This window comes from Acanthopagrus latus, chromosome 9, assembly GCF_904848185.1.
Source record: "Acanthopagrus latus isolate v.2019 chromosome 9, fAcaLat1.1, whole genome shotgun sequence".
NCBI lineage: Eukaryota > Metazoa > Chordata > Actinopteri > Spariformes > Sparidae > Acanthopagrus > Acanthopagrus latus.
The window spans coordinates 9,415,866-9,435,015 of record NC_051047.1 but is presented as its reverse complement, the minus strand read 5'-3'; the positions used below and the strand labels follow the sequence as shown (position 1 = coordinate 9,435,015).

Below are 19,150 nucleotides of genomic sequence, written 5' to 3'. Positions count from 1 at the left end.
TCAACAGGATGGTTCCATTTGATTAATTTTATGATGCATTGTGAGCATAGGAAATACTGAGGTTACAATTAAGATTTGGTCTGTTAAGCTGATTCATTTTCCAGTTTAACAGTTCTAATTGTCAGAGTAGGATGCCTGCTCTGCCCACTGCTATTGTTTACACCTAAACATAAATCAGTGTCCTTGTCTAACTGGATTTACCATCGCTCCCATAGCAGCTGATTTTGTCACACAGCAGCATTTCAAGCAGACGAAACAGTGAGCACTGGGGAGAGCAAGATTTGATAAATGACAAACTGACAGATCTGACTCGGGTGGAAGTGAGCAGAATTGTTATTCTTAAAATACATATTTCAGATGTGAATCTTCTCATGGGGCTTAGAAATCACTCATGCTAACTATTTTAAATGAACATCTTATATCTAAATAATATCAGTTTCACATGTATGATTCAGCAACAACAGAGCACAGTCAACCATTTATTTGTAGGTTACTTCTTTTGTTTTGCCCTTAGAATCTCAGCCCAGCCAAGCTAATTTCTTTCTAAAGAAACCAGAAAGGGGAAACACAGTGATGACGATGCCTTCTGAACTCTTTCTCTACAATTAACAGTATTAAGAATAAAACAATTTAAAGGGGCAATTTATAAGATATAGCCAAAATAGAAACATTAGAAAATAAGCTGACAGTATCAGAAGAATGTGAAGAAATAACAATATTGACGTAATGTCAAAGACTTTCATGTACTTTGTTGCAGAAACCTCTAGCTGAAGTCAGCTAACCCTGGCCCATCTTTTCATATAATACCACTCTGTGCTGCAAGAGGGAATAATATTAATAGCCTTAGCCTTTAAGGTTATTTTGGAGTGTATCCACTGTCTTCAAACTGGCAACCATCAGTGACAGAGGCTGTGTTCAGTCCCATTCTGGTGTCTAGCCATGTTCACTGGGAAGCTGCTGAGCCTCGTTGCCTGCGATGAACCCTGTCAGCTAAAAGAGTGGTGTAGTTCGTAGTCCTAGAGGCTAGAAATCAGTTAGCATTATTGCACATCTCAAAGTCTGAGTTTTTCTGAAATAAAGCATTTGATTACCACAGGCTTAAGATATTTACACATTTTGTTCCATGAAAAAAAATACATTGTCTTGCTGAACAAAACATGTAAGCATCATAAACTTGTCTTTGCCACAGAGCCTATTTTCTGCGATATTCCAAGACTAATTTCAAAAAATCTCATAAGCTTTTTGTCAAGGGAACAAGGGTGATGGTTGATCTAGTGATCTAGTTAGCCTACAAAAACATGTCAATGCTACACCACTCTATAGGACCACGTAGGTCCACAGCTAACAGAGCTACTGCTAGTGGCAGCTTGTTGCTCCAGCCAAAGATAGCTACAGTGAACAGTTAGCTGAGGAGCAGTAAGCGGTTAACCATTTAGGTTAACACAAATATAAAATATATAATGTCAAACTCTCACAGTCTCTTTCAAACATAGTTAAAAAATATAATAAAGGATATAAATGAAAAATAAAAATGGTGTCATACTATATTGTATTTGCTTGCACAAATCTACAAAAACAGCTGGTGTTTCTGTCAGTTCATTGTGCACATCTGCCTGTCTAGACTGCTGCTGCCTTTCTCACCAAATTGTTGGTGCCGGTTGAAGTGGAATTGAAGGTCTGTAACTGCTGGTGGATGATTTTGGCTAGTCCTCAGTTTGGGGGCCTAGCATTGTGCCCCTTTTGATGCTAAGCATCCATTTAACATGTAATATTTAATCGCCTTTCTCATAGAAACTCATTGTTAAGGATAAGTGGCTTGTTTTATTGGTCTGCTGTTATTTGTAGAAATGGTGATGCAGTGTACTCTATTTCAGAGAATGAGTGGTTTCCTATTCAGACATTGAGACTGTTCTATTTTGCTGAATAATTTTCATTTTGTGTGATTCATTGTGGCTGACACAGGGTCGTAGGGCTAGGTTATTGGGTTACCTCCCCTGTGCATCCGTCTTTATGCGTTTACAGTAATGAGGAGGAAAGGGTGCTCCAAATCCTCTCATCGACAATCCTGGGGTCTCTGTCTATGACCTCCAGATAAACTAAATGTGCTTTGGATGTCTGTGTTAGAGCACTTCTGTTTTTTCACTGACATTGAGCTTAACTTTCAACCCTCCCTTGTGAATGTTTGGACCATGAGCCATTTTTTGTGAAGTACTGAAACGTAAAGCTCACCTGGCTGGCCTCACTTACAGAGGTAAACCACAATGAGCTGGTTCCTGGTCCAAAAAGGTATTGACAGTCATTATATTTGCTGCGATGCATGGGTCTCTATACAACTTTGTCCACTCACCCACCACAGCCGTGACCTCTTAAACAGGGCTCAGGGTAAACCAGATTTCCTCTTCCTCATTGAACACAGACAGATGTTAAAATGAATATCAAATTATATTCTAAACAAACCATCTGTCAATCTTTAATGGAACTGGTTGCCAAAAGCCTTTCTGTTGTAGAGGTGTTTTTCCCTTGTTTCTGTTTCGCATGCTTTTCCCCCTTCTCCCTGTTTCTTTTGAATCCTCTTTTCCCTCCAGCTCCGTTTTCCAGGACTGTGCAGAGACATCCACCTCTGCGGTCTGAAGTTGCCACTTAACCTCACTCTCTCTGTCCCTTTTTTCAAGTCAATTGTGCTGACTTCAGTGTTTGCCTTGTAGACGGTAGCAGTGAGCGTGGAGAGAAGGATGCCAGCAAAATCACCACCTACCCCCCAGGGGCAGTGAGATTTGACTGTGAACTGCGAGCTGTGCAGGTCAGCTGCGGTTTTCACCACTCGGGTAGGTTGATTTCTTTAATTGATTTTTATAAAAATAAGGCCTTGAAAGTTGTTCAGTAGTCTTAAAATTTACATTGTGAGGTTTGAATTGCCAAAATCAGTTTATCTTATTTAATTCAGCCAATTTAATATAACTATAATTCATTTTTTCTCAAAATGAGTCAAGCTCCTCTGAGTGACAGGCATCCTCGGATGTTAAAAAAACGTTTAATCTTCGCCTACCACTGAATCTAATACTGACTTTTTCTTAATAATCGTGCTCACCTCTTGATGTGATGCAAATTGTGTATTAACCTAACTTACTCTAAAATCACATTTCAACTTATAACCTACCTTTGCACAGGATCACATGTAGTATACATGTGATCCTTGTCTTACTGCTTCAATAAGATGTGGTAAAAAAAAAAAATAAAAAACTGTCTTGAAAAGGTCTTAAAGGTAGGTATTAGGTATTAAAACTTCTAACAACAGCAGCTGACATAGAAGTACAAGAATAGGAAAATAGTGCTTTTGATTGTGTTTCATTACAGTGGTCTTGATGGAGAATGGAGATGTCTACACATTTGGTTATGGCCAACATGGACAGCTTGGACACGGAGATGTCAACTCAAGGTAATTCATTACTGTTAAAATGAATAGGAGAATACAAAACCTGTATTTTATCTCAACATGAAGTAATGCTAACAAGATTAAGAGGTGAGTCTTTGAGTTTGCCTAGTGCGAAAGACTACGTGAAATACCGCAATAACTACAATTGTAACGACCTGGAAAGGGCAACGCAATGTTTATTGTTAGATGTGTGTTTAGTTGGTGCTACAAGCCAACATTTGTTACAGTAAGTCAGCCCAGTTTTTCAAGTAAGATGAGAGAAATGTGAGGCCAAAGTCTTGCTTTGTCATTTTGAATTTAATTGTAAACATAAATAGACCACACTGCACGCGGACACGCAACCTAAACTAAATGTTTTTACCTGCTAGGGGTTCTCCAACTCTGGTGCAGGCACTTCCAGGTCCCAGTGTACAGGTGACGGCAGGCAGTAACCACACAGCCGTTCTCCTCGTGGATGGGCAGGTGTTTACATTTGGCAGCTTCTCGGTAAGAAAAACATTGTCCATGATACAATGTGTAATCAGCCGCTTTTCTGGAAGGCATAGAATTCCTGTTGAAATCGGAAACGTCATTATTTACCCTCACAGTGATGTTGGCTGTAGTTGTTCATTAAAGTAAATGTTCTTTGCTTTACACCGGTGTTGATATAACTGACCATAAACTGCTCCAGAGAATGAATATGTATCTCCTTATTTTTCAGAAAGGGCAGCTTGGCCGGCCCATCCTAGACATGCCCTACTGGAATGCCAAGCCATCTCCCATGCCTAACATCGGTGCCAAATACGGGCGTAAGGCTACCTGGATTGGTGCCAGCGGAGACCAAACGTTTCTGCGGATCGATGAGGCTCTTATCAACTCTCATGTCCTAGCTACTTCAGAGATCTTTGCCAGCAAACACATCATTGGCCTTGTGCCCTCCTCTGTGTCTGAACCACCTCCATTTAAATGCTTGCTTATCAACAAAATGGATGGAAGCTGCAGGACCTTCAATGACTCTGAACAAGAGGACCTGCAAGGATTTGGTCTGTGTCTGGATCCTGTATATGATGTCATATGGAGGTCAGTTCAAGGTTTATACAGAACAAAGAAATGCGCACAGTTTGGTTTTGTGCACTATTAACCCTGAGTTTGAAGACTGAGTTAAAATAACCTACAGATAAGCTTGTAACTTGTCCCTTTTGATGTTTAACACCTGTGTCCTGGGTCTTCTTCATGCTTATAGGTTCCTGCCAATCTCAAGGGAGATGCTGTGCTACAATGCAGTGATAGCTGATGCCAGAATGCCCTCTGCTACAGATCTACAGGCTCGCTGTAGCATCCTCAGTCCAGAGCTTGCATTGCCCTCAGGATCACATGCCACCACTACTCGCTCTCATGGAGCCCTCCACATTCTCGGTAAGCTTCCTTCAGCCCATCTGCAGTCTTTGGCCATATGAATTTTTAATGAATGTCTTGGTGTCTTATGAATATGTACATAAGTGCAACAACACAAATGAAGATGGACAATGCAGACATCTGTGTTTTTTCAAAGCAGATGTGAACAGTAATTTGATTTCATTGCTGTTCATTGAATCATCTGTGGCTCATCAGTCTGAGCCCTGTTTTAAAGATTATTTTACATTTTATATTAAAACTTGTGTTTTTGTTAATGTTTATACAATTACCACCTTTTGACATATGTAAAGGTTCTGTGGAGCCTTCAACTTTAACGGTTGTTTATACATTTTTCATTTTGCTGTGCCAAAGGTGAAATTGAAATAATTCTTGGGAAGTACAAATGTAATGCTTTCCATTCTCTCATCAATTCTCTTTCATTCTTGGGAAAATTGATTTGAGAGACAGACCTTCTCTTGGATTTTAGCCTCCCATGTGATTAATTGTCTGCAGGAATGCTTAGGTTATGGATTTCAGTCAAAGAGAAATACTAAGAGGGAGTATACTGGGTTATCCACTTAGGTTGCCTGGATACACTGGCAGCCATGCAAGAGCTGAAGATGGGTGTAGCCAGCGCAGAGGAAGAAACCCAGGCAGTGATGAAGGTCTACTCTAAGGAGGACTACAGTGTGGTGAACCGCTTTGAGAGTAAGTGGGTTCTTTGTACAGCATACATAGTATTAGATGTATGAAGTATCCAGGGGGCACATTTGGCTTTTATGTGTTTTGGTCTGTGATCATAGATTCATCTAGAAAAAAAAGTTAAAGTTTTTTCTGTTAAGTCAAAGCTGCAGAATATGTGAAACATAAATAATCAGTTCAGATTAGTTTCTCATCCTATTTACAACAACCAGATTTGTCCAAACAACTTTTTTGTACCTTGCAAGTCTGTGTTGATCCTGTGTATGATGTTTTAGGTCACGGTGGTGGTTGGGGCTACTCGGCCCACTCTGTGGAGGCCATCCGCTTCTGTGCTGATGCAGACATCCTGCTGGGTGGGCTGGGCCTGTTTGGGGGACGTGGGGAATACACTGCTAAGATCAAGGTGAGCCGTCTGGTGATGCTCCATTTCAAGCATTTTCCTTTTTCCATCATGGCCATAATTTGAGTTATTTGCTTAGTGTCACGAGTGACACTTAATGTTGAAGTTGCACCTGTGTCATCAGTTGGAATATTACTCAGTTTTATGCTGGAAATCTTAGAAAGTATCTCACCAAAAACATTACAGAGCAAGTTATTCAACGTTTTGTGACCATAAACAAAGCAAAGTTTGGATTAACTGCATTGTAACACATACATTTCCCAAAACTAATAAGGCACCACATATTATTTAAATGGAATTGTGGCCTTGAATAACAGGCGGTTACAGTCTGTTAACTGTATTCTCTTGTTGTGTAGCTTTTTGAGCTCGGACCTGATGGCGGTGACCATGAGACAGATGGTGATCTTTTGGCAGAGACAGATGTTCTGGCCTATGACTGTGCTGCCAGGTGAGGTTTATAAATTTCAATGTTTGCCCTTAATTATCACAGCTATTGCTTGCAAAGAACTTCTGAAATTATATGGTGTTAATATTTCATAGGTATTAACTTATATCTCTTTTTTTTTTGTTATTTTAGGGAAAAATATGCCATGATGTTTGATGAGCCAGTGCTGCTGCAGCTGGGCTGGTGGTATGTGGCATGGGCTCGAGTGTCTGGTCCCAGCAGTGACTGTGGCTCCCATGGACAGGCTACCATTACTACAGATGATGGGTACATCTGATTTCACAATATAGATAGTACTCTAAATTCTGAATTAAAAATAAAAAAGTAATACTGCTTACATATTTTGATGTTTCATTTGGTCATGTTTGTTATATAATGTTTTGATTTGAATAATAGTTGAAACCCATTAACTTGTCTTTTTCTTTTTCACTTTTAGTGTGGTCTTTCAGTTCAAAAGCTCTAAGAAGTCAAACAACGGCACAGATGTTAATGCGGGTCAAATACCACAGCTGCTATACAGGTAAGCACAATTTCTCGCGTTTTATAAACAGTGATGCTAGCTATTTTATATTTATGCTTTTCAAATAAGTTGTTCTAATTGCTTCTGTATATTTCAACTTTAGGCTTCCCTCAAATGATGGCAATGCATCTAAAGGGAAACAGCAGACCAGTGAACCAGTCCATATTCTTAAACGCTCATTTGCTCGAACAGTCTCAGTGGTGAGTATTGTCTCTGTGTTGAATGTGTTTTACCTGCTCTGATTTTTACAATATTATGTGTAATTATCTTTGTTTGTCTCTCTGTAGGAGTGTTTTGAGTCTCTGCTGAGTATCCTCCACTGGAGCTGGACTACCCTGGTTTTGGGTGTGGAGGAGCTGCGAGGGCTGAAGGGCTTTCAGTACACAGCCACCCTGCTTGACCTGGAGAGACTGCGCTTTGTTGGCACGTGCTGCCTCCGCCTGCTCAGGGTCTACATCTGTGAGATCTTCCCCATTGCTGGTAGGAACACAGAGAAGTTCTCAGCAGTCAGTCAATGGCAATATAGTGAGTTGCAAAAACAATCTACAGTGTATATCATAACTTTAAATTTGAGTATAAGAAATGACAGTGTTTTTTTCTGTTCAGTTATGAATGCCTGTTTTTGTGAAAAACTACTGACAATATTTATCCTTACATTTATTTTCGAATAAAAAATGTGTGTGTTGGACTTGTAGGTCTAAAATAGTTATCTCCCTTTTTTCTTTGATTTCCAGCCAGCACCAAAGCTGTAGTGGAGGAGTCAAGCAAGCTGGCAGAATGCGTGGGAAAGACACGCAGCCTGTTGAAGAAGATCCTGTCAGAAGGCATGGACAACTGCCTGACCAAGCTGGACAATGACCCCCAGGGCTACTTGTCTCAGCCTTTAACCCTGCTAGAAGCTGTGCTGCAGGAGTGCCACAACACCTTCACTGCCTGCTTCCACTCTTTTTACCCAACCCCAGCTCTGCAGTGGGCCTGCCTCTGTGACCTGCTCAACTGCCTGGACCAGGTCAGTGACAGCAGACCGTGTCATTGTAGAAGGAATTGTAAAGTCAACCAAATCTAGTTACAGAATTGTTATCATTGGCAATTAATCTATTGATTTCTATCAGTAGTGTAGTTTGGTTTAATGTATAACAAATCAATGAGCAATTATTATTAAAACAAACAAACCCATAACTTCCTAAGAAGTCTTAGAATCATGTTGTTCAATGAAAATTATAGAAAATGTTCAAATAATAACAGATTAATTTCCCTGATAAATTTTTCTGTTTTTTTTAGGACATTGCTGAGGCCAACTTTCGAACATCCAGCAGCCGTCTGCTGGCGGCTGTCATGTCCGCTCTCTGCAACACTTCTGTCAAGCTAACATCCATCCTGCCCATTGCATATGATGGGGAGGTGCTGTTGCGTTCACTGGTCAAACAAGTCAGCACAGAGAATGACTCTGCCCTCGCTCACCGCTTCCCCCTGCTGGTGGCCCATATGGAGAAGCTAAGCCATGTGAGTTTTTGCACGTCATACATTTTACATCATTGTCCTCACTTCAGAGATGGTGGACATGGGTGCAGCCTGCATCCCAGGAAATGTATGATGGATGGAGAACATTTTGGCATGTATTTTACACATTTATTACTCCCATAGACGGAGGAGAACCTGATGGGAATGACCAGTTTCCGGGAGGTGCTGGAGAAGATGCTGGTGATTGTGGTGCTGCCGGTGAGAAAGAGTTTAAGGAAGGAGGTGGAACTGTTCTCGCCACACCTGGTCTCCAACACCTGTGGTCTGCTGGCCTCCATTGTTTCCGAGCTAACTGCATCTGCCCTTGGCTCTGAGGTAACTTCACTCCCACTAATAATGGCATGCATCCAAACAAACACACGCATTAGGCCCACGTGTGTAGGGCCATAGGACTTTTCATATACTCAAGTTTAGTGTCCTGAGGTGCTCTTATGAAGCTTTTTGTTTCAGGAATGTAAACAAAATCGTCACCTGTGGTGTCTCTGTTGTTTAACTCTGTTGTCTCCCTCTAAATTCCTTTAAAATCACATTCATCACAGCACAGGTCTGTAAGTTGTAGATGAGATCTGTTGGTGAGATAACATTTCTTTCCTCATTCTAAATTTTCCCCTTACTCATGCCAAATCAAACTCACTTTTCATAGTGAATGCTTTTGCTTGGAACAAGGTGCTGTTTTTACTGTTGGTAAAAGAATCAACAGCACAAAGGAGGAAAATTGATTTTCTTTGTTGTTTTTGTGTAGTATGCTGAGTCATTGAGTGGATTGGAGAGATATCTGTCACTCTTCCTCCCTCACACTCTTCATTTAATTATCATCACTCTCTCTGTTCACACGCATACTCATGTACTGCAGTCAGGACTTCAAGCTCTCGTTGCCATAGTGACCGACACTGGGCACTTTTTTCTCTCCAGTCTGCTGTCAGGGAAACAGCTCTTCCTCCCCAGAGCACCTGGATAGGCCCCTCTGCAGTTGTGTCTGGCTCTCTTTAGTCAGCAGGCTGATATAAATAGTAACAGTTTGTATTAACACGCTCCAAACACAAGATGTTTTTAATACAGACAGTGGTGTAACTAAGCGTAGGTGATTCTTGATTCATACCCCCCCCACGGTTGACATGCATGTGAACCGTGGATTCATTTGCAAAATGTAACCATCACAGTGTGAAATATAGTTTTACAGCCACTGATTCTTTTTCAAGTAATAATTACCTTAACCTCAGTGTGGCTCACTTTACAAAGGTAGAAGATGTGTGCTGTCAATTTGAACTGAAATCCTATATGCTGTGACCATGGCAATTTCTGGTGGTGTAACTGGGAAACGGCCTGCTTGTCATCATAAAAATGGATCATAAGATTATGATGTTTACTTCAATTTTAATGTTAGTGCTGTGGATGGGATATGAGTAAGACTACAGTGTGTTGAATACAGAAGGAGACAGGTGGCCACATTACAACCAAAGTAGTGCATTTTAAAAAGTCTTTAACAGTGCACTATGTTTTTGCTTGGTCGCAAAATGTTCTGGTTTGTGACTCAAAACCATGATGCTATCAAAACTGCGTCTTCTGTGATCTGTGGCAACCCAAATCTCTTGTTTCAGAAGATGTATTTTTTAGAGATGCTTTTCTGTTTTTGTCTGTAATTAAAAGACATTACTCACCTTCATATGTACATGACATTTCATTATTTGCACAGTAATGTTTGAAATTAATTTCTGTTTTATGTTTTGTGCCAATATTGCCACTGGATGGCCTGCTTACAGCATTTGACTGTGGGACAATCAGTATTTAGAGGAATTAGAAGATGGTTTCGATATTTGTAGCAAAACTTTGCAGTCTTTCTTCTCAAATGTGTTAATAAGCCCCATGTGGTTATGTAATAGGTTTGATATGTTTGGCTACATCTGTTGTTGTGTTTTTGCTTATTAGGTTGATGGGCTGAACTCACTCCACTCAGTGAAAGCATCTCCTAACCGTTTCACAAAAACAAGCCAGGGCCGGAGTTGGAACACAGGCAATGGCTCTCCGGATGCCATCTGTCTGACAGTGGACAAGCCAGGCGTTGTGCTGGTGGGCGTCTGCGTCTATGGAGGAGGGGGAATCCATGAGTATGAATTAGAGGTTCTGGCTGATGACGTAAGTAAAAATAAATAATTTTCAGTTTGATTGAAATTTTAAAAGATAAATGTTTGTGTTGCTTGTATAGCTACATTTATCTTCAGTTCCATCACATTTTACGAACTGTTTATCCCTTAACCTTCAGGCACAGACAGAGCACCCAGGAGACTCAGCACATTCTCACAGGTGGACGTCACTAGAGTTGGTGAAGGGCACCTACAGCACTGATGATTCTCCCAGTGATATTGCTGAGATTCGCCTGGACAAGGCTGTGCCTCTCAAGGTACACAGGGTCTCAAGAGAATAATACATGCATATGTTGTTTGTTGGATACAAATGCTAGGATGTGACATGCTGTAACTATTTTCTTTAGTGTCTTTATATTACTGTGCGCTGTGTTGGTTAAAATGAGTATATTCTCACTGATGAATGTATTCTGTTGCAGGAGGGGGTCAAATATGCTGTGCGATTGCGAAACTACGGCAGTCGGACAGCCAATGGCGATGGAGGGATGACCACAGTCCAGTGCTCTGATGGTGTGTCCTTCACCTTCAGCACCTGCAGCTTGAGTAGTAATGGGACCAACCAGACCAGAGGACAGATCCCTCAAATTCTATACTACAGGTAAACACAGAAACAGCATTTTGTAACATCCAATCAAGTATAAAGTTCTTTTTTTTTTCTGACTTGTGTTTTTTTTCTTGTGGCTGAAGGAGTGAGTATGATGGGGATCTCCAGTCTCAGCTCCTGAGCAAAGCCAATGAGGAGGACAAGAACTGTAGCAGGGCTCTTTCTGTGGTCAGTGCTGTGGTCAGAGCTGCAAAGGACCTTCTCCACAGAGCTTTTGCTGTTGATGGTAAGCGCACCAAATTTATAGCTGGATTACAAAACTCCTGTGGATTAATTTGTATTCAAATTGGACCATGTGGATTTAACCTGTCCTTAATTATCTCCAGTCGATGATATTCCTGAACTGTTGAGTTCCTCCAGCCTGTTCTCCATGCTCCTGCCACTTATCCTGGCCTACATCGGCCCTGTGGCTGCGTCTGTCCCAAAGGTAAGATTCTAAACCAGGACTTCAAAGCCGTCATCTTCATCTATTCTTTGTAAATGGTCTCTGCCTGATGTAACATTGTTGTGGACTGTCTTCTCTCATCCAGGCTGCTGTTGAGGTGTTTGTGCTTGTTCAGGAGCTGTTACCTGCTGTTTCTGCCCTCAACCAAAAATATGCCCCGCCCACCTTCAATCCCAACCAGTCAACAGACAGCACAACTGGCAATCAGCCTGAGCAGGGCCTGTCAGCCTGTACCACCTCAAACCACTATGCTGTAATTGAGAGTGACCACCCTTATAAACAAGCTGGCGTCACACAATACAGGGTAAATTATCCTTAAGCTAACTTCTGAGTGAGTAACTTACATCTGAAAAAGAGACACAAATATGACTTAAGTCTAATCTATTTGTGTTCCATCTCACCTTGCCTCAGGTAACATTCCCAGACTGTGTACGCTGGACCACCATCGAGTTTGATCCACAGTGTGGCACTGCACAGCCAGAGGATGTCCTTCGTCTGCTCATCCCCAGCCGTACCCTTCACCTGTCTAGTCTGGGGGGCAAACCTTTGATCCATGACACCATCAACACCTGGACTGAGCTCAAGAAGTTCTCAGGCTCCACAGGCTGGCCAACAACTGTGCTAGTGCTGCCAGGTACGAGAGCCTGAGCAGTTGAACATTTATCGACAGTTACAAACGTTATGACAATGTTGATTTGACAGAAAACAGAATCACAATAAATTCTCTACTCCCAAAAGCCAACGGACTAAGATGACACAATATGCGTTAGTTAGAGTAAAATTAAACAAGAGACGATAGCTATTGTAATTATTTTGATTAATCTCAGTGCTAGCATGTCCCAAACAACGTACATGCCCACATGAGGCCTGTAAGGCAGCAGCTCTTCTTTTCTGGCTCTATAGCACTCTTAAGTTGACAGGGTGCTTTTCATTATGCTGAGTTATGCTTCCTTGCATTTTATCTCCTCCCGCGACTCGGTAAATCATTCCCCCTCGGCCATCACAGAAGATATTCTAATCCCTTAATGCACCAATGAAAGGAAGAAGGAGGCTTCTGGAGGAGCTTGGAGCGAGGAAACACAGGTGTCTCCTTGTTTCTCTGGCGTTTGCCTATTCCTCACAACTCTGTTTCACAAATCTTCTCTGGGAGGAGATGAGATGCAAGTTTGGAAAGCAAGGAGACACGTTAACATAATGAAAAGCACACACAGTCTGGGATAATGTGCTACATACCTTCAATGTGGAACTGAGGGAAGAAAATCCCCAAAGTTGTCAGTACTGTTGTGACAGAAAGCCACAAAAGGCAGAATCTGTGACAAAACAGATGGCAAAGAAAAGCAGACAAACACCTTTCTTCTGCCAATGCATTGATGTGTTAAATATGACACCATTAGCATTATTTATGAGAAACTGTGTAGCACAGTGTAGATTGAATCTGCAGTGAATGAGCAACAAACCATTCTAAACCCAGTGGTTGTTATTGCAGCCAAGTTGTAGTTCATTGATCTGAAATGTTCTATGTGCTTTAATCACCTTAATGATGCTAAACCGAGCCACCTACCAAATCAGGCTGCCATTAGTTTACAAATGTTTGCCTGCAGAACTCTGTCCACCTGTTACTCTTTACATCTTCCATGTTTTTGTCCTCTTTCTTTTCAGGAAATGAGGTTTTGTTCTCACTGGAAACGGCCTCAGACTACGTTAAAGATGAGAAAGCTTGCTTTTATGGCTTCAAGTGTGTGGCTGTGGGATATGAGTTCAACCCTGGTCCTGATGAGGTACTGTATCACTTGTATACTATTCTGTTAGTTATGTAAGAGTCAGGCCTTCCACCCGTTTTAGTGTAATATGTCAATGTTAAGTTCGTGACTTGGTCCAGGCAGAATAAATGTTGAATGTTAGATTACCTTCCTGACATAGCAGTATGGACATTTCAGGGTCTCATCTTGCTTGAGAAAGAATTAGCCTACCTGGGCAGTGTGTGTGCTGCAGCTCTGATGAAGAAAGACCTGGCCCTTCCTATAGGTATGGATGAGCAAATCTGCTTTTCTATGAATCCATGATACAAGTTGTGTGTGACTGATAAAGGCAAATTACAACTGTATAACCTCATGAGTAAATCATTCATCTATTGTTTTAATCTTTATTTTTTTTAATTTAAGGTAATGAATTGGAGGAAGATCTAGAGATTCTTGAAGAAGCCTCTCTTCAGGTGAGGGATATCTTAAATTCAGAGACATGCCCACTCATTTTGGTCTTGATATCACTCTAGAAATCTACCTTCGTTGATTCTTATTTCCTTTGACCTCACCCAGGTGTGTAAGTCCCACTCAGGGATCCTGGGGAAGGGTCTGGCCTTGTCTCACTCCCCCACCATCCTGGAGGCCCTGGAGGGAAATCTGCCCCTGCACCTTCAAACCAATGAGCACTCTTTCCTTGAGGACTTCATCACCTGTGTACAGAATTCTAGTGGAGGACGTCTGGCCAGGTAAATGCTACTCTGTGTCTTGTTTTAGTTACCTGACGAAGACTGAGTATTTTCCATTTTAAAATATCTGTTGGTTGTAAATCTTCTTCTAGCTTTGTGCCTGCTGTTGAGGATTGCATTTCAATAACTTATTCACTACCCTGTCTCTCTCCATTTGTCTTTTTCTCCCATCTAGGTGGCTGCAGCCAGACTCCTATGCAGACCCCCAGAAAACATCTCTGATCCTGAACAAAGATGACATACGCTGTGGATGGCCAGCCACTGTGGTCGTACAGACCAAAGACCAGTATGGCGATGTGGTGCATGTTCCTAACATGAAGGTCAGGATAACTGGCTTTTCTTCTTCCAGGATAAGATAATAAAAATAGATAAATATTTTACAGAAATAAAATTACTAATTAATTATTTTTTGTTTCTGAATTCTTACTCGCCATCTATGCAGCATCACACACCTCTGACTTGTGTTTCTTATCGCTTACGTGTCCAGGTGGAGGTGAAGGCTGTTCCTGTGTCACAGAAGAAGTCGATGCAGCCTGAGAATGTGAAGAAGCTGCAGCGACTGCCAGGAAGCTCCTCGCCTTCATCTTCTGGCCCTGACCTAACCTTCGGAGGGTTGCCAATGCCCAAACTGGAGGCCACGTACGAGCCCATGATTGTGAAAGAGGCTCGATACATTGCTATCACCATGATGAAGGTCAGCCTCATGTAACAGACTTGGAAGCTCACTTGTTTATTCATTTAGAGGACTGCACATGTTCCACAAGGGGGAGCTGTTCATGATGAGATCTGTTGTGTGCTTGCCAACCTGTGGGCCTTAAAGTAAATACAGTGAAGACATGTCAATAGCGGAGTTACTATTATTCCCTTTGGTTGTATTCAACAATACTAACATGTGAGCCATTTGCATTTTTTATAGCTTGTTTATACCTGTTTCTTTTATGTGTTGGACTTTGAATTTAAAGAGAAAGGACAAAAGGGAGATTGAATTAACTGAATAAAGACACAGAGAACAAATTAACTGAATAGCAGTGAGGTAACACTGAGGAAGATACAAGACAAGCAAAGAATATGGTAGTATTCTGTAGAAACACAATTTATTCCATAGGACTGTGAAAAATGTAGACCGGGTAATGAGTACAAAGTTTATTTAGGGATCTTTACAATGGTTGCCCTTTCTGCAATTGTAATTGTTTTTCTTGAAACTTTTAATATGTGTACTCTTTCTGTTTTTTTCAGGCATATGAGAACTACTCCTTTGAAGAACTACGCTTTGCTTCCCCCACCCCAAAGAGGTAAGTTATGTCATGCAGACACAAAACACATTTTCCAGTGCAATACATTCTACTTACTGATCATTACCCTCTCAGACCCAGTGAGAACATGCTGATTCGTGCCAACACTGATGGAACCTACAGTGCCAACTGGACTCCAGGAGCTGTGGGCCTCTATACAATCCACGTCACCATTGATGGCATTGAAATAGGTATTTTAAAAGCATTTGAGGAACAACACATTTGTCCTCAGTAATGTAAAGGCTTCACTATGAGCAAGTGAGCTAAGCTGGAAATTGTATGTTCTTTTAGATGCTGGTTTAGAGGTAGAAGTCAAAGACCCTCCCAAAGGCATGATTCCACCTGGCACTCAGATGGTCAAACCAAAGGCTGAACCTCAGCCTAGCAAGGTGAGCTTTTTCTTTTGAATAACCAACAGGGGCATGAACATTCACATAAACATACCTATGATCTGCATGCATGCTTGCAATCACCCATCAAATACAACTCAACCGCTATATTAAGCAGTCTTTGGACATGAACATTAAAACAAAGAACTTGTCATTGACAATAGTCATCTTATTTACAACTTGATGCAGCTTTTAGCTTTTACATCTCTTTGATTTGGTTTGCTGGCCTGACAAACAGAACAAATATTTGTGATAGAAAGCATAAACTTCAGCTTCTCTCCAGTGCAAGATGATGGGGATTTAAAATAAAAAAGTTAACAAATTCAGATTTTGTTTGGTGAGACAAAGAGAAGCAGTGCCATGACCTCCTTTACGTTTCTCAGGTGGTGAGACAGGGGACAGTGTGATGTTGTTTTACTTTGTTGAATGGATAAATACGCAACTGCTTGTGAACATGTTGCACATAATATGATGAAGTCATATGGTACTAAGACTGATCGTGGTTAGTTTGTTTATGAGTCATTTTGAGACTTCGTGCAGATACTGTATGTTAGCCCTGTCATCGAGTCAAACTGCATTGATTACTTTTTAATATGAGTAGTGATCATCAAAAGAGTGATAGGAGATTACTTTAAATGGAGGTAATGCATCAAACTGACATAAGGAAAGTTGGACTCATCATCATTTTTGTGAAACTTGTGGAATTTCTTTTTTTGTTATCTATAATGGGGAAGCAAGCAAATATGCTTTAAGTTAGCACTGTCTATACAGCTCAATGTTTTCCATGCATCAGTATAAATTTTGATGAATCCAGCAAGATCATGACTAACTTCATCTACCTGGTGCTACTGAAAACAGGGCTCTTAAAGTTTCCTTATCTTTCGCTCTTTCTGCGCGTGGACTTGAGAGCAGGCTCTGTGTGGGTTAATGCAAGCAATCTCCCACTGTCAGCGTGTCCTGCTTCTTCCTCTTTCAACTCCTGCTGCACTTCTTGTCTTTATTTTCTTTCTATTCTTTGCTCCTGCCGCTCACAGTATCCATCTCCCCTCTGCTTCTCTCAGGTCCGCAAATTTGTGTCCAAGGACAGCGCAGGCCTGCGTGTGCGTAGTCACCCCTCCCTGCAGAGTGAACAGATAGGCATAGTGCATGTCAATGGCACCATCACTTTCATTGACGAGGTAATTGAATTTAGACCAGGAAGAATTATGCTTAAGATACGCTATATAAGTATACTAGCTGGAGCACTATCCACTTTTACTCTTATTTCCTTGTCTGTTCTTTAAATCAGTAAGATATAATCATAAACTTTGTAATCCTATATTTATTTTGTCTCGATTGATAGTTTTAAGTAGTTCTCTTTGATTGCTTCTATGTATTATATGTTATAACCTTTCTAAATAATAGCTACTTACTTTCAAAGCTTATGAATTTGTTGCTCTTACTTTATTTTGCTTCATACTCTGGCAAGACACTCTGAGGCTATACGAAAGGCTTAAAAGCCTGCACCATAAATTGGAAAGATGTAATGCATTTAAATCTCAAAATAAAATAGCAGCACAAGAAGCATTTACTCAATGGTTGTCCTGTCATGCAAACCATATTCAGTATAGTATTGCACGCTATCTGCCCTTAAGCAACGGCACTAGTGACATTTCTTACATGTCTTACCTGCTGCTACTCAAATGTACTCGCCTCCAATTAGAGTTAAGACTTTCCTGCAGCCTCAGAGGTGTTGTGTGTGTGTGTGTGTGAGGGTGCTGCCCATCCTGTTTCCATAGTAACAGGACGGCATGGCTCTGCTCTGTTGCTTGTTTTCCTGTAGATCCACAATGATGATGGTGTATGGCTCAGGCTCAATGATGAAACAGTAAAGAAGTATGTTCCCAGCATGAATGGGTACACTGAAGCCTGGTGCCTCTCTTTTAACCAGCACCTGGGCAGGAGCCTCCTGGTCCCAGCCGACGTAAGTAGAAGGCGGCCTGCTGAGCAGTCTGTCCCAGTTTAATAATGACAGAGGCTCCTGCGCTGTTCATTTGGGGAAAAAGCTCAGAGATCATCTTTTTTGTGTACAGTAATGGTTTTTCGAGGATTCTAGTGTTTGGCACCTGCTCCCCAAATGTACTCAAAGCATGGTAAACTGAGAACTTCATTAACTGTTGGGGTGTTCTCTTGCATGAAACATCTTTTTGAGCTACACTGAATATGAAACTTTTACTAACACGCTGTGCAATGGAACAGTAGATGGGAGCGTGCATGCATTAACTCACATTTAAAGGAAAAAGGTTCACCATGATGTGACCAGCAACACTTGTAAATGCTCACACGCCAAGGTAGTTTATGTTTAGTGCCTACACACAAACCCCAATGCAGGAATTGACAGACAATGAAAAAAGTAGTAAAGGAGCAATTTCATCCTGTGGGAAAGTTGGTTAGCCTGCACTGTTCAGTCTTCTTTTCCTCATTGTCCCTCACTCACAATTCATGAACACTCACACACCCCAGCATGTGATGATAAGGGTTCCTCTTGCATTTTGCTCCATGCCACAAAAACCGCCATTACTTGCAGAATCAAATAAAGAATGTGACCAGGTGTAATTTAAGACATGAATATTGCAGTAACAGGGAAAGTATCTGAATGATCGGATGTTAATCTCCAGGTGGTTTTCTGTCATGAAGCAATCACAGGTCCACAAAATGTTTAAATGGGAAATTGTACCTCTATTGCTCTACAATTCCACCTATGCATTGGGATGCTTTAGGTGCTACAAGGCTTCCATGTAAGGTCTCTGTCTGAACAGCATGACACACTACATCATCCAAGTGCAGAATTTTTTTGGAAGTTTCTTCTTTATATGTCTCTCATGTGGTCATAGATTTGGAAAAAATGACCCTGTGGTGTTTTGGAGTGAACTATCAATTATTTTCTTTTGCCCCGGCAACTGGGTTCTGTATTTTTTTTATACATTTGATCTTGACACTTTCTGTAAAGTGTTCAAGCATTTGACAGGCTTTGCCTGTATTTGCAGTTTGTCATGGCCCCCTTTTATCAGTGCTCCACGATTTCTCTGACTGGCCTGTCTGACACCAGTCAGACTCTGTCTTCTCTTTCTCACCTTCTCAAATAACATCTGATGCTGGAAATTCCAGAAGAGCCAAGCCAAAACAATTTTTTTTTCTTCCAAAAAAATACATGAGCGTATTCCCCCATTCTGTTTTCTCTCCTCACTCGAGTCGTCTACTGTTTCTTGACTGTCTCACGATCTGTTGCTCAGAATGTCTTTAACGCTAGCCAAGGAGTCAGGGATATCGGCTTTTTGTCATGGACTCCCTTAACTATATTCCCACCACAGGTGAGTTGTATGAAGGAGGGATAAATAGCTTGAATGCCCCATAGTT

At 41.2% G+C, this 19,150-nt stretch overlaps 1 protein-coding gene across 20 annotated transcripts in view; it reads left to right on the top strand.

The window, feature by feature from the left end:
* mycbp2 (MYC binding protein 2) overlaps nucleotides 1-19,150 on the top strand; it is a 62,653-nt gene that overhangs the window by 22,039 nt on the left and 21,464 nt on the right. For 15 of the 20 annotated variants that reach the window (XM_037110864.1, XM_037110857.1, XM_037110861.1 and 12 more), the window contains 33 exons: nucleotides 2,706-2,825; nucleotides 3,355-3,436; nucleotides 3,802-3,919; nucleotides 4,134-4,492; nucleotides 4,656-4,828; nucleotides 5,390-5,515; nucleotides 5,785-5,912; nucleotides 6,266-6,357; nucleotides 6,487-6,621; nucleotides 6,791-6,874; nucleotides 6,978-7,074; nucleotides 7,162-7,399; nucleotides 7,609-7,883; nucleotides 8,156-8,377; nucleotides 8,519-8,710; nucleotides 10,322-10,528; nucleotides 10,656-10,793; nucleotides 10,956-11,134; nucleotides 11,224-11,366; nucleotides 11,467-11,567; nucleotides 11,671-11,889; nucleotides 11,997-12,219; nucleotides 13,245-13,363; nucleotides 13,523-13,610; nucleotides 13,748-13,797; nucleotides 13,901-14,073; nucleotides 14,249-14,393; nucleotides 14,561-14,767; nucleotides 15,310-15,365; nucleotides 15,441-15,556; nucleotides 15,657-15,754; nucleotides 16,816-16,932; nucleotides 17,577-17,717. In XM_037110864.1, the coding sequence (XP_036966759.1) occupies nucleotides 2,706-2,825; nucleotides 3,355-3,436; nucleotides 3,802-3,919; nucleotides 4,134-4,492; nucleotides 4,656-4,828; nucleotides 5,390-5,515; nucleotides 5,785-5,912; nucleotides 6,266-6,357; nucleotides 6,487-6,621; nucleotides 6,791-6,874; nucleotides 6,978-7,074; nucleotides 7,162-7,399; nucleotides 7,609-7,883; nucleotides 8,156-8,377; nucleotides 8,519-8,710; nucleotides 10,322-10,528; nucleotides 10,656-10,793; nucleotides 10,956-11,134; nucleotides 11,224-11,366; nucleotides 11,467-11,567; nucleotides 11,671-11,889; nucleotides 11,997-12,219; nucleotides 13,245-13,363; nucleotides 13,523-13,610; nucleotides 13,748-13,797; nucleotides 13,901-14,073; nucleotides 14,249-14,393; nucleotides 14,561-14,767; nucleotides 15,310-15,365; nucleotides 15,441-15,556; nucleotides 15,657-15,754; nucleotides 16,816-16,932; nucleotides 17,577-17,717 (4,961 nt within the window). The remainder of the gene's footprint in view (nucleotides 1-2,705; nucleotides 2,826-3,354; nucleotides 3,437-3,801; nucleotides 3,920-4,133; nucleotides 4,493-4,655; nucleotides 4,829-5,389; nucleotides 5,516-5,784; nucleotides 5,913-6,265; nucleotides 6,358-6,486; nucleotides 6,622-6,790; nucleotides 6,875-6,977; nucleotides 7,075-7,161; nucleotides 7,400-7,608; nucleotides 7,884-8,155; nucleotides 8,378-8,518; nucleotides 8,711-10,321; nucleotides 10,529-10,655; nucleotides 10,794-10,955; nucleotides 11,135-11,223; nucleotides 11,367-11,466; nucleotides 11,568-11,670; nucleotides 11,890-11,996; nucleotides 12,220-13,244; nucleotides 13,364-13,522; nucleotides 13,611-13,747; nucleotides 13,798-13,900; nucleotides 14,074-14,248; nucleotides 14,394-14,560; nucleotides 14,768-15,309; nucleotides 15,366-15,440; nucleotides 15,557-15,656; nucleotides 15,755-16,815; nucleotides 16,933-17,576; nucleotides 17,718-19,150) is intronic. The other 5 variants (XM_037110858.1, XM_037110875.1, XM_037110872.1 and 2 more) reach the window with 2 other exon arrangements.